Source organism: Bombina bombina, chromosome 2 (genome assembly GCF_027579735.1).
Source record: "Bombina bombina isolate aBomBom1 chromosome 2, aBomBom1.pri, whole genome shotgun sequence".
NCBI classification, from domain to species: Eukaryota; Metazoa; Chordata; class Amphibia; order Anura; family Bombinatoridae; genus Bombina; species Bombina bombina.
The window spans coordinates 827193715-827207592 of record NC_069500.1 but is presented as its reverse complement, the minus strand read 5'-3'; the positions used below and the strand labels follow the sequence as shown (position 1 = coordinate 827207592).

The following is a 13878-nucleotide window of genomic DNA, read 5'->3' as shown; positions in this document are numbered from 1 at the left end:
CTCATTCACCGACAACAGATGAGGGGGGAGAAGAGAGCTCATGAACCTTCGAGAGCAGCCGTGCGAGTCGCAACCCCCCTCTGATCCATCCCCTCAGAGGCGGTGAGTCCCTCTGGACCACGGGATGTCTGGCGGCAGGTCAGCTCTGAGGAGGAAGGTGCCTGGAGAGATACCTGGATGGTTAACTGGGGAGGTATGACTGGTTCCCTGAACTGCTGCCTGGACCTACCTGGGGTGTGTATGGAGGCGATGAGAGGCCTGCAACACACCTCTCTAGTCACCAACTTCTCATATGCAGTAGTCGCCTCCGTGCACACTCAGTACAGTATGTACTATATTGGTGCCTACCTCACAATCATGGTCATCATAGCCAAGAGGGTTGGTGTGGGGTAGTGGTGCTGATTCCTGGGCTCCAGAAAGTTGATGCTGAGAGACAATGTGGGACTGTTTTCTGTATCACCCAGATGCGGATGATTGCGACAGCTACTTGTTGACTGGGAAAGCTTTGCTTTACATGTGCATCGTAAAGGGTGGATATATATGAATGGACTCACAATATAGACGTTTAGTGAGCATTTTGTGTCCTGCTATTCTCCTGGTACAGTGTACGGTGTATTCCTCCTGTTTTCTTTATGTTTGCTGTGTGTCTGTTATGGGTTGTTTATTTGAAATACCGCCATTTTAATGTGCTTTGGATAGTTTGATAGCATACTCTGCGCAAAGGGGGCTTGAAATGGCGATTGCTTTCTGCTGATCTGTAACCAAGGCATCCTGCATGACCAACTGACCCCTACACTAACATCTCCCTGTATTTGTGACATGGTTCCGATGGTCATTTACCTATATATAAGATGTATATTACTTTAGCTCATGTGTCTGATCCACTTAGGGGGCTGTTGGCTGCTACTCCTATAAGACTACAGCTTCATATTATGCTGCAGCCCTTTTGCTGGGTGACTAAGATTTATTATGCCCATCTATTAATAATGCCATCTTTTCTGTACATATTGCTTTACATGATGTTGTTAATCTGGTAGACTGGATTTATGCACATCTGCTAAGCACTGTTAATGTTTAATCCTATGTCCCTAATAGTAAATTCTAGAAGGCATTACCCCCACTATAGTGCCCTACTCCAGACAATAATAAATCTGACATTTGGTTTTTCTCTTTATCAATTTATGTTCAAATTATACACTTCTCTATAACTATCAATGCGCACCGTGGATAGATTACCATGCAACATGTGATCCCTTGGGATCTGGCTGTATTTGAAACCTCTTACTCATTCTATCCTTAATACTAGAGTTTATATAATTGTTGAGTATGCTAACTAACAATGTTAGGGTAAGCTATAACTGGTCTTCCGCCCCCTGCCACTCTTGTGCGGTAGGGATGAATACTTTCTCCTCCGCACTCCTTTCTGGTAGAGTTAAGCAGTCTCTACCTAGTCCGAAGACCTAGGGCTAAGTTTTCCCCTGCATTCACGTGAAAGGTTCATCGGGCCCTAATACAGGATATTCTCCTTTGTTTATTGTATTTTGTCTTATCAGAGATTATTTGTAACTATAGTCTTGCTAATGTTCACGTTTCTATCAATGTTCAGTACGAATGTTAATCTATGCTTATAGTGGCAACTGAGATCTGTTCTGATACATCACTGATACCAGCTGGTAGAGTAATTTTGATTCCATTTTTTGTACTTCTATTTGTATGTATGTATCTTTAACTCAAAGTTTGCCTATAATGTATATACACTGAAACTTGTCTTTTTATTATTACCTTCATCACCATGTCCTCAATGGTTTAATGCAGTCACTGGTCCCTTGATTGGACCTGTTTGGCTAGGGGACATTATGAATCCATACCAAAAAAACAAGCTACCATATGATGAGGACTCTCCAAATTCTTGAAGTTGTCTTCAGATTGGCCCCAGTCACCAGATCCCATGAGCGGATCTCTAATATATGGAAGACGCCAGAGTGTTTAAACATCACAAAAAGAGGCATAGATGAAGGGTGATACTTTGCCTCAAATAACGTTTTGCTTAAAGTTGTTTTACTGTATGAGACTATTGATCTGTATTATTGTTTTGGAGATGTTACCCTTCACTCCTTGATTGTTATCTTTGTTTTTTTTTTCTTTTTGCCTTAATAAAAACACTTTAAAAAAAAAAAAACAGATTTGAATAGAAGCCCTGTCACTGTTCCTCCTTTGGAACTGGGTGGATCACTCCCATAACCAGTAGTTCTTGAACGCAACGTAAGAATGACTCTCTCTTTATCTGGTTTGTAGATAATTGTGAGAGATGAAATCTCCCCTTTGGAGATGAAGCTTTGAAATCCAGAAGATATCCCTGGGAAACAATCTCCAGAGCCCAGGGATCCTGGACATCTCTTGCCCAAGCCTGGGCAAAGAGAGAAAGTCTGCCCCCCACTAGATCCAGTCCCAGATCGGGGGCTACTCCTTCATGCTGTCTTAGCGGCAGCAGCAGGGTTTTTGGCCTGCTTCCCCTTGTTCCAAGCCTGGTTAGGTCTCCAGACTGGCTTGGACTGGGCAAAATTTCCCTCTTGTTTTGTAGTAGAGGAAGATGAAGCTGCGCCACTCTTGAAGTTTTGAAAGGAACGAAAATTAGTCTGTTTGGTCCTTAATTTGTTGGACCTATCCTGGGGAAGGGCGTGGCCTTTTCCTCCAGTAATATCAGAAATGATCTCCTTCAGTCCAGGCCCAAATAGGGTCTGCCCTTTGAAGGGGATGTTGAGAAGTTTAGACTTTGAAGTAACGTCAGCTGACCAGGATTTAAGCCATAGCGCCCTACGCGCCTGAATGGAAAAACCTGAATTCTTAGCCGTTAGCTTGGTTAAATGAAAAATGGCGTCAGAAATAAATGAATTGGCTAACTTAAAGGGCCACTGTAAGTAAATATTTTCTATGCCTGTTACTAACTAACTACCCCAAATACGCTTTTTATCAATAGCATTTCATTAACATATCTCTACCGTATATAAGAAATCTTGTCTGCAAATTTAATTGTTTTCCAAACCCACTCCGTGGGTATCCTTTGCTCTGTACCAATCCGTTTACAATACCTAGGTTTCAAAATGGCGCTTTAAACACAAAGTTATTGGTTTAAGTATTTTGAACACGCAGTGCTGAAAATAGTGGGCAGGATAACGTGACATCATCGGCGAATAAAAGATAAAACTTTTAGAACGTTATGAAACTTCGTTTTGGAGAAAATATGTCAGTAGGTTTTAATTAATGTTTATTAACTTTAATATGTTAGTTGTTTAGCTTAAAAATTATAACAGAAAGTAATCCTTTAAGAGCTTTAAGCCTGTCTAGGATATCATCCAACGGGGTCTCTACCTGTAGAGCCTCCTCAAGAGACTCGAACCAGAAAGCCGATGCAGCAGTGACTGGGGCAATGCATGCAAGAGGCTGGAGAATAAAACCTTGTTGTATAAAGATTTTCTTAAGGAAACCCTCTAAATTTTTTTATCCATTGTATCTAGGAAAGCACAACTGTCCTTGACAGGGATAGTTGTACGCTTAGCTAGAGTAGAGACTGCTCCCTCCACCTTAGGGACTGTCTGCCACGAGTCCCGTGTTGCGGCATCTATAGGAAACATATTTTTTAAAAGCAGGAGGGGGAGAGAACGGTACATCTGGTCTATCCCATTCCTTAGTAATAATTTCTGAAAACCTCTTAGGGATTGGAAAAACATCAGTGTAAACAGGCACTGCAAAGAATTTGTCCATTTTACACAATTTCTCTGGGACTACAATGGTGTCACAGTCATCCAGAGTCGCTAAAACCTCCCTGAGCAACAAGCAGAGGTGTTCAAGTTTAAATTTAAATGCTGTCATTTCAGAGTCAGACTGAAGTAACTCCTTCCCTGAATCAGAAATGTCACCCACAGATAGAAGCTCTCCTGCTTCGGCTTCTGCACATTGTGAGGGTATATCAGACATAGCTACTAAAACGTCAGAGAGCTCTGTATTTGTTCTAGCCCCAGAGCTGTCTCGCTTTCCTTGTAACCCTGGCAGTTTGGACAATACCTCTGTGAGGGTATGATTCATAACTGCCGCCATGACTTGTAAGGTAAACGCATTGGACGCGCTAGATGTACTTGGCGTCACTTGAGCGGGAGTTATAGGTTCTGACACGTGGGGAGAGCTAGATGGCATAACCTCCCTTTTGTCAGTCTGAGAAACCTATGGTGATAAATCTTTGAAAGCCATAATATGGTCTTTATAACTTATAGAAAAGGTCAGTGCATTTGGTACACATTCTAAGAGGGGGTTCCACAATGGCTTCTAAACATAATGAACAAGGAGTTTCTTCTATGTCAGACATGTTTAACAGACTAGTAATGAGACCAGCAAGCTTGGAAAACACTTTAATAAATGTGAAAAGCAATTATATAAAAACGGTACTGTGCCTTTAAGAGAAAAAAAACTACCACATAAACTGCAAAACAGTGATAAAAAGTAGTAAACTCTATGAAATTTTTACAGTGTGTATAAAGGACTAAAGCCTCATTGCACCCACTTGCAAATGGACGATTAACCCCTTAGGCCCAAAAACGGATTATTAAAACGTTAAAACCGTTAACAAACAGTCAAACACACTGCCACAGCTCTACTGTGGCTCCTACCTGCCCTTAAACACGATTTTTGCAGGAACAAAACCCTCTATAGTGGCCCTAGATGCCAGAGGACTCCTTTAGGGAAGCTGGATGTCTCAGTCTGAAAATCAACTGCGCATTTAGAGCGCGAAAAACATAATTTATGTAAGAACTTACCTGATAAATTCATTTCTTTCATATTAACAAGAGTCCATGAGCTAGTGACGTATGGGATATACATTCCTACCAGGAGGGGCAAAGTTTCCCAAACCTTAAAATGCCTATAAATACACCCCTCACCACACCCACAAATCAGTTTAACGAATAGCCAAGAAGTGGGGTGATAAGAAAAAAAGTGCGAAGCATATAAAATAAGGAATTGGAATAATTGTGCTTTATACAAAAAAATCATAACCACCACAAAAAAAGGGTGGGCCTCATGGACTCTTGTTAATATGAAAGAAATGAATTTATCAGGTATGTTCTTACATAAATTATGTTTTCTTTCATGTAATTAACAAGAGTCCATGAGCTAGTGACGTATGGGATAATGACTACCCAAGATGTGGATCTTTCCACACAAGAGTCACTAGAGAGGGAGGGATAAAATAAAGACAGCCAATTCCTGCTGAAAATAATCCACACCCAAAATAAAGTTTAACAAAAAACATAAGCAGAAGATTCAAACTGAAACCGCTGCCTGAAGAACTTTTCTACCAAAAACTGCTTCAGAAGAAGAAAACACATCAAAATGGTAGAATTTAGTAAAAGTATGCAAAGAGGACCAAGTTGCTGCTTTGCAGATCTGGTCAACCGAAGCTTCATTCCTAAACGCCCAGGAAGTAGATACTGACCTAGTAGAATGAGCTGTAATTCTCTGAGGCGGAATTTTACCCGACTCAACATAGGCAAGATGAATTAAAGATTTCAACCAAGATGCCAAAGAAATGGCAGAAGCTTTCTGGCCTTTCCTAGAACCGGAAAAGATAACAAATAGACTAGAAGTCTTACGGAAAGATTTCGTAGCTTCAACATAATATTTCAAAGCTCTAACAAAATCCAAAGAATGCAATGATTTCTCCTTAGAATTCTTAGGATTAGGACATAATGAAGGAACCACAATTTATCTACTAATGTTGTTGGAATTCACAACTTTAGGTAAAAATTCAAAAGAAGTTCGCAACACCGCCTTATCCTGATGAAAAATCAGAAAAGGAGACTCACAAGAAAGAGCAGATAATTCAGAAACTCTTCTAGCAGAAGAGATGGCCAAAAGAAACAAAACTTTCCAAGAAAGTAATTTAATGTCCAATGAATGCATAGGTTCAAACGGAGGAGCTTGAAGAACTCCCAGAACCAAATTCAAACTCCAAGGAGGAGAAATTGACTTAATGACAGGTTTTATACGAACCAAAGCTTGTACAAAACAATGAATATCAGGAAGAATAGCAATCTTTCTGTGAAAAAGAACAGAAAGAGCGGAGATTTGTCCTTTCAAAGAACTTGCGGACAAACCCTTATCTAAACCATCCTGAAGAAACTGTAAAATTCTCGGTATTCTAAAAGAATGCCAAGAAAAATGATGAGAAAGACACCAAGAAATACAAGTCTTCCAGACTCTATAATATATCTCTCGAGATACAGATTTACGAGCCTGTAACATAGTATTAATCACGGAGTCAGAGAAACCTCTATGACCAAGAATCAAGCGTTCAATCTCCATACCTTTAAATTTAAGGATTTCAGATCCGGATGGAAAAAAGGACCTTGTGACAGAAGGTCTGGTCTTAACGGAAGAGTCCATGGTTGGCAAGATGCCATCCGGACAAGATCCGCATACCAAAACCTGTGAGGCCATGCCGGAGCTATTAGCAGAACAAACGAGCATTCCCTCAGAATCTTGGAGATTACTCTTGGAAGAAGAACTAGAGGCGGAAAGATATAGGCAGGATGATACTTCCAAGGAAGTGATAATGCATCCACTGCCTCCGCCTGAGGATCCCGGGATCTGGACAGATACCTGGGAAGTTTCTTGTTTAGATGAGAGGCCATCAGATCTATCTCTGGGAGCCCCCACATTTGAACAATCTGAAGAAATACCTCTGGGTGAAGAGACCATTCGCCCGGATGCAACGTTTGGCGACTGAGATAATCCGCTTCCCAATTGTCTACACCTGGGATATGAACCGCAGAGATTAGACAGGAGCTGGATTCTGCCCAAACCAAAATTCGAGATACTTCTTTCATAGCCAGAGGACTGTGAGTCCCTCCTTGATGATTGATGTATGCCACAGTTGTGACATTGTCTGTCTGAAAACAAATGAACGATTCTCTCTTCAGAAGAGGCCAAAACTGAAGAGCTCTGAAAACTGCACGGAGTTCCAAGATATTGATCGGTAATCTCACCTCCTGAGATTCCCAAACTCCTTGTGCCGTCAGAGATCCCCACACAGCTCCCCAACCTGTGAGACTTGCATCTGTTGAAATTACAGTCCAGGTCGGAAGAACAAAAGAAGCCCCCTGAATTAAACGAAGGTGATCTGTCCACCACGTTAGAGAGTGCCGAACAATCGGTTTTAAAGATATTAATTGATATATCTTCGTGTAATCCCTGCACCATTGGTTCAGCATACAGAGCTGAAGAGGTCGCATGTGAAAACGAGCAAAGGGGATCGCGTCCGATGCAGCAGTCATAAGACCTAGAATTTCCATGCATAAGGCTACCGAAGGGAATGATTGAGACTGAAGGTTTCGACAGGCTGTAATCAATTTTAGACGTCTCTTGTCTGTTAAAGACAGAGTCATGGACACTGAATCTATCTGGAAACCCAGAAAGGTTACCCTTGTTTGAGGAATCAAAGAACTTTTTGGTAAATTGATCCTCCAACCATGATCTTGAAGAAACAACACAAGTCGATTCGTATGAGACTCTGCTAAATGTAAAGACTGAGCAAGTACCAAGATATCGTCCAAATAAGGAAATACCACAATACCCTGTTCTTTGATTACAGACAGAAGGGCACCGAGAATCTTTGTGAAAATTCTTGGAGCTGTAGCAAGGCCAAATGGTAGAGCCACAAATTGGTAATGCTTGTCTAGAAAAGAGAATCTCAGGAACTGATAATGATCTGGATGAATCGGAATATGCAGATATGCATCCTGTAAATCTATTGTGGACATATAATTCCCTTGCTGAACAAAAGGCAATATAGTCCTTACAGTTACCATCTTGAACGTTGGTATCCTTACATAACGATTCAATAATTTTAGATCCAGAACTGGTCTGAAGGAATTCTCCTTCTTTGGTACAATGAAGAGATTTGAATAAAACCCCATCCCCTGTTCCGGAACTGGAACTGGCATAATTACTCCAGCCAACTCTAGATCTGAAACACAATTCAGAAATGCTTGAGCTTTCACTGGATTTACTGGGACATGGGAAAGAAAAAATCTCTTTGCAGGAGGTCTCATCTTGAAACCAATTCTGTACCCTTCTGAAACAATGTTCTGAATCCAAAGATTGTGAACAGAATTTATCCAAATTTCTTTGAAAAAACGTAACCTGCCCCCTACCAGCTGAACTGGAATGAGGGCCGTACCTTCATGTGAACTTAGAAGCAGGCTTTGCCTTTCTAGCAGGCTTGGATTTATTCCAGACTGGAGATGGTTTCCAAACTGAAACTGCTCCTGAGGACGAAGGATCAGGCTTTTGTTCTTTGTTGAAACGAAAGGAACGAAAACGATTGTTAGCCCTGTTTTTACCTTTAGACTTTTTATCCTGTGGTAAAAAAGTTCCTTTCCCACCAGTAACAGTTGAAATAATAGAATCCAACTGAGAACCAAATAATTTGTTTCCCTGGAAAGAAATGGAAAGTAGAGTTGATTTAGAAGCCATATCAGCATTCCAGGTCTTAAGCCATAAAGCTCTTCTGGCTAAGATAGCCAGAGACATAAACCTAACATCAACTCTAATAATATCAAAAATGGCATCACAGATGAAATTATTAGCATGCTGGAGAAGAATAATAATATCATGAGAATCACGATTTGTTACTTGTTGCGCTAGAGTTTCCAACCAAAAAGTTGAAGCTGCAGCAACATCAGCCAATGATATAGCAGGTCTAAGAAGATTACCTGAACATAGATAAGCTTTTCTTAGAAAAGATTCAATTTTTCTATCTAAAGGATCCTTAAACGAGGTACCATCTGACGTAGGAATGGTAGTACGTTTAGCAAGGGTAGAAATAGCCCCATCAACTTTAGGGATTTTGTCCCAAAATTCTAACCTGTCAGGCGGAACAGGATATAATTGCTTAAAACGTTTAGAAGGAGTAAATGAATTACCCAATTTATCCCATTCCTTAGAAATTACTGCAGAAATAGCATTAGGAACAGGAAAGACTTCTGGAATAACCGCAGGAGCTTTAAAAACCTTATCCAAACGTATAGAATTAGTATCAAGAGGACTAGAATCCTCTATTTCTAAAGCAATTAGTACTTCTTTAAGTAAAGAGCGAATAAATTCCATCTTAAATAAATATGAAGATTTATCAGCATCAATCTCTGAGATAGAATCCTCTGAACCAGAAGAGTCCAAAGAATCAGAATGATGGTGTTCATTTAAAAATTCATCTGTAGAGAGAGAAGATTTAAAAGACTTTTTACGTTTACTAGAAGGAGAAATAACAGACAAAGCCTTCTTTATGGATTCAGAAACAAAATCTCTTATGTTATCAGGAACATTCTGCACCTTAGATGTTGAGGGAACTGCAACAGGCAATGGTACATCACTAAAGGAAATATTATCTGCTTTAACAAGTTTGTCATGACAATTATTACAAACAACAGCTGGAGGAATAGCTACCAAAAGTTTACAGCAGATACACTTAGCTTTGGTAGATCCAGCAGGCAGTGGTTTTCCTGTAGTATCTTCTGGCTCAGATGCAACGTGAGACATCTTGCAATATGTAAGAGAAAAAACAACATATAAAGCAAAATAGATCAAATTCCTTATAAGACAGTTTCAGGAATGGGAAAAAAATGCCAAACATCAAGCTTCTAGCAACCAGAAGCAAATGAAAAATGAGACTGAAATAATGTGGAGACAAAAGCGACGCCCATATTTTTTGGCGCCAAATAAGACGCCCACATTATTTGGCGCCTAAATGCTTTTGGCGCCAAAAATGACGCCACATCCGGAACGCCGACATTTTTTGGCGCAAAATAACGTCAAAAATGACGCAACTTCCGGCGACACGTATGACGCCGGAAACGGAAAAGAATTTTTGCGCCAAAAAAGTCCGCGCCAAGAATGACGCAATAAAATGAAGCATTTTCAGCCCCCGCGAGCCTAACAGCCCACAGGGAAAAAAGTCAAATTTTTGAGGTAAGAAAAAATATGATAATTTAAAGCATAATCCCAAATATGAAACTGACTGTCTGGAAATAAGGAAAGTTGAACATTCTGAGTCAAGGCAAATAAATGTTTGAATACATATATTTAGAACTTTATAAATAAAGTGCCCAACCATAGCTTAGAGTGTCACAGAAAATAAAACTTACTTACCCCAGGACACTCATCTACATGTTTGTAGAAAGCCAAACCAGTACTGAAACGAGAATCAGTAGAGGAAATGGTAAATATAAGAGTATATCGTCGATCTGAAAAGGGAGGTAAGAGATGAATCTCTACGACCGATAACAGAGAACCTTATGAAATAGATCCCGTAGAAGGAGATCACTGCATTCAATAGGCAATACTCTCTTCACATCCCTCTGACATTCACTGCACGCTGAGAGGAAAACCGGGCTCCAACTTGCTGCGGAGCGCATATCAACGTAGAATCTAGCACAAACTTACTTCACCACCTCCCTTGGAGGCAAAGTTTGTAAAACTGATTTGTGGGTGTGGTGAGGGGTGTATTTATAGGCATTTTAAGGTTTGGGAAACTTTGCCCCTCCTGGTAGGAATGTATATCCCATACGTCACTAGCTCATGGACTCTTGTTAATTACATGAAAGAAATAGGCCCCTCCCACCATGCACTCAAAGTCAGAGCGCCTTAAAAAAGTACTCCTAGGAGTAATCTAACTAGCCATGTGGAAAACTAGGCCCCAAATAAAGATTTATCACCCTCAGAGAGAAAACGTTTTTCCTATAAACCATGCAAACGTTTTTACACTAAGTAATATGAATATTAACATGAATATTACACTTTTTTGCAAGCATGATCCTAGTCATTGTTAAATCACTGTATCAGGCTTACCTCAAATATACCAGGCACTGTCAGCATTTTCTAGACCTTATCTCTCTAGAAAAAAAATATACTGAACATACCTCAAAGCAGGTAATCTGCAAGCCGTCCCCCCAACTGAAGTTTTCTTTCCATACTCTTCAGTTATGTGTGAGAACAGCAATGGACCTTAGTTACAAACCGCTAAGATCATCAAACCTCCAGGCAGAATTCTTCTTCCAATTTCTGCCTGAGAGTTAAACAATACGCCGGTACCGTTTAAAAATAAACTCTTCTTGATTGAAGGTAAAAACTACACTAAGTCACCACATATCTCTTGATACTTCCTTTCTTGTCGAGAGCTGCAAGAGAATGACTGGGGTTGGCAGTTAGGGGAGGAGCTATATAGACAGCTCTGCTGTGGGTGTCCTCTTGCAGCTTCCTGTTGGGAAGGAGAATATCCCACAAGTAATGGATGAACCCGTGGACTGGATACACCTTTACAAGAGAAACAGGGCTATTTAACACCCACCTTCCCTTGTCACAACACAAATGATTGGCATTTGTGGTTAATGTAAAAGAATTTCCACAAATTAACTTTTAAAGGCATACAGTGTATACATGTACATTAAAAATGATGATTTAATCATTGTGTGCTTAAACATTCCTCACCTCTAATTTTCCCAATTCATATTCATCAACAAAATGAATTTCAAGCATTTAAACCTTTAAATATAAAGGTTATTTAATATAATAAGGAATTAAAGTCAATCAAATGTTTTATATTATGGGAAATTGTGAATCAATCTTCTCAGGAAATACATCTTCCTCCCCACAGATGCTAGGTCCCTCTTCCACTTGAAAGCTCTGGATCAAAGCTTAATGGTCATATTTATGGAAAACAAAAATTGGGGCATCACATCGTTTATCCTATGGGGACTATTGTAACATTAATAAACTCACTCAGTGGAAGCCAACTCACAAGTGGAAATACACCAATAAATTTTTTAATTGAGAATTAAAAGTTTTTATGAACACTTTTCTATTTAAGAGATTTTTAGTTTTTTTTTGTGTTTTTTTTTTAATTTGCAGGTGGAAGTTTCTGCTGTGGGTTTGGAGTGAGTTAGCTGGACCACTCAGCATGTCCAGTTTGAGAACAGACACCATTGGTTTGGTTTGTTACCACATGTGAGTAAACTACAATTGAGTGAGTTTGTTGTAACAATAGCCCCACAGGATACACTATGTATCCTATAAAAAGGTGTTGGACACAATTTGCCTTTAATACAGCTTCCAACCTTCTTGGATTAGATTCATAGAACTTTTGAATAGTCTCCAGTGGAATGGTGTAGAATTAGTCCATCAGAACATATGGCAATTGCTACAGAGATGTTAGAGGAGGGAATCTGCTTCTCGATCTGCTCTCTAAAACTGCCCACAATGTTTTGATGGTATTCAAGTCAAGTGATTGAGTTGGCCAGGACAGATGTGGAAGTTCATCTTAGTGATCTTCAAACTAAGATTGAACTGTTCTGACTGTGTCTATGAGTGCTTTATCATCTTGTAAATGATGACTCATCGGACCAGATCACTCATTTCCAGTCTCTAGTTTTCAAGGTTTTAAGATTGACCACTTTTTTGCATTTTGGCGCTGGTGTCTGGGATAGCTTTAGCAATTGTAGCTCTTCCAATGATGTTGGCTTCAAGAAAGACATTGAGTTCAGTTGTCACTTTTGCTGCAGTAGTCCCATGTTTGGACAATTCTTGTTAGTGGACAAAACTGAAAATAAATTATAGGGACTATAGAGAAGTAATTTTTTGCCAATGAAGTCTTTTTGCCATGCTTTGCATTTGCAGTCATAACCGTGGAGACTGTTGCTTTTGAAAATGCCAATGTGACTGTTTTATCTGCAGCATCTGTAACTATAACAGACTCCCACTATTTAATCTCTTTGCAAGTCTGACAAATCAGCCACTAACCGACCGCTTGTACCAACTACTGCAGAACACAATTTATACTAAACTGGCATACAATCTAGAGAATATAAACAAAAAAAGAAAAATATAAATCACAATATTTTTCCACTGTAGCCTTTACAAATATTAGACAATATAATAATGTTGTCCACATTAATTTATTTATATTTGGCAGTCCAGTAATTTTTGTTGCCGACAGCTGGCAATTCTAACTCTTTAAGGCAGGGGTGGGCAATTATCAGCCCTCCAGATGTTATAGACTACCTCTCCCATAATGCTCTTTCAGCCATATTGCTGGCAAAACATCATGAGAGATGTAAGTCCATAACATCCGGAGGGCCGATAATTGCCCACCCCTGCTCTAAGGGAAGGAAATAAATGCAAAGTAATACCCATATATATCCAGCATTAGAAACGCACATTTCGTCTGGTGTGTCCAAACTTTTGATTTGTAGGGTGCGCGTATAGGATTACTATAGTTAAAATTATGTTTGGCTACATATCGCAAAACATCATTCTGAGAATGTGAGTGCAGCGGGTAACATGCATATTAAAAAAAGCATTAAAAAAATACTTACGTTGTAAAAAAATAGTTTCAAATAGGATGTAAAAATGTACTTTTGTATATTTTAAATTATAGATTTTATTTCTAAGTAAAGGGAATATATCTAAATTAGGCATTACCCATATATATCCAGCACACCAATGAAGGAGTGACGTGACGTTCCAGTGCTGAGGGCTTGGTTAACACGTGTCACAGTCCAGTGAAAGAGGCTCCCATACATGTGTTTGGCCAGAGCATCCCGATTATTAAATGCCTGAGATATAGACATTGGGGTCACATAAGTTTCAGCCACAGTTACAAACTTACGGTTGCACAGCCACTTAGCCATCTCCGTGCACTCTACACCAAGAAGAGAACAAAACATTTCAAGGTGGTAGTCATTGTCCTGCATGGAGAAAAGTAGAGTTAAGAATGCATGAACAAAACCTAAATAAAGAAGCATCCTCTGTACAAGTATTTATCAGATTTACAGT

At 39.7% G+C, this 13878-nt stretch overlaps 1 protein-coding gene across 1 annotated transcript in view; it reads right to left on the bottom strand.

Annotated features, from left to right (window-relative positions):
• LOC128647322 (unconventional myosin-Vb-like) overlaps positions 1-13878 on the bottom strand; it is a 338426-nt gene that overhangs the window by 252671 nt on the left and 71877 nt on the right. The window contains exon 10 of the mRNA XM_053700105.1: positions 13525-13790. Coding sequence (XP_053556080.1) covers positions 13525-13790 — 266 coding nt within the window. The remainder of the gene's footprint in view (positions 1-13524; positions 13791-13878) is intronic.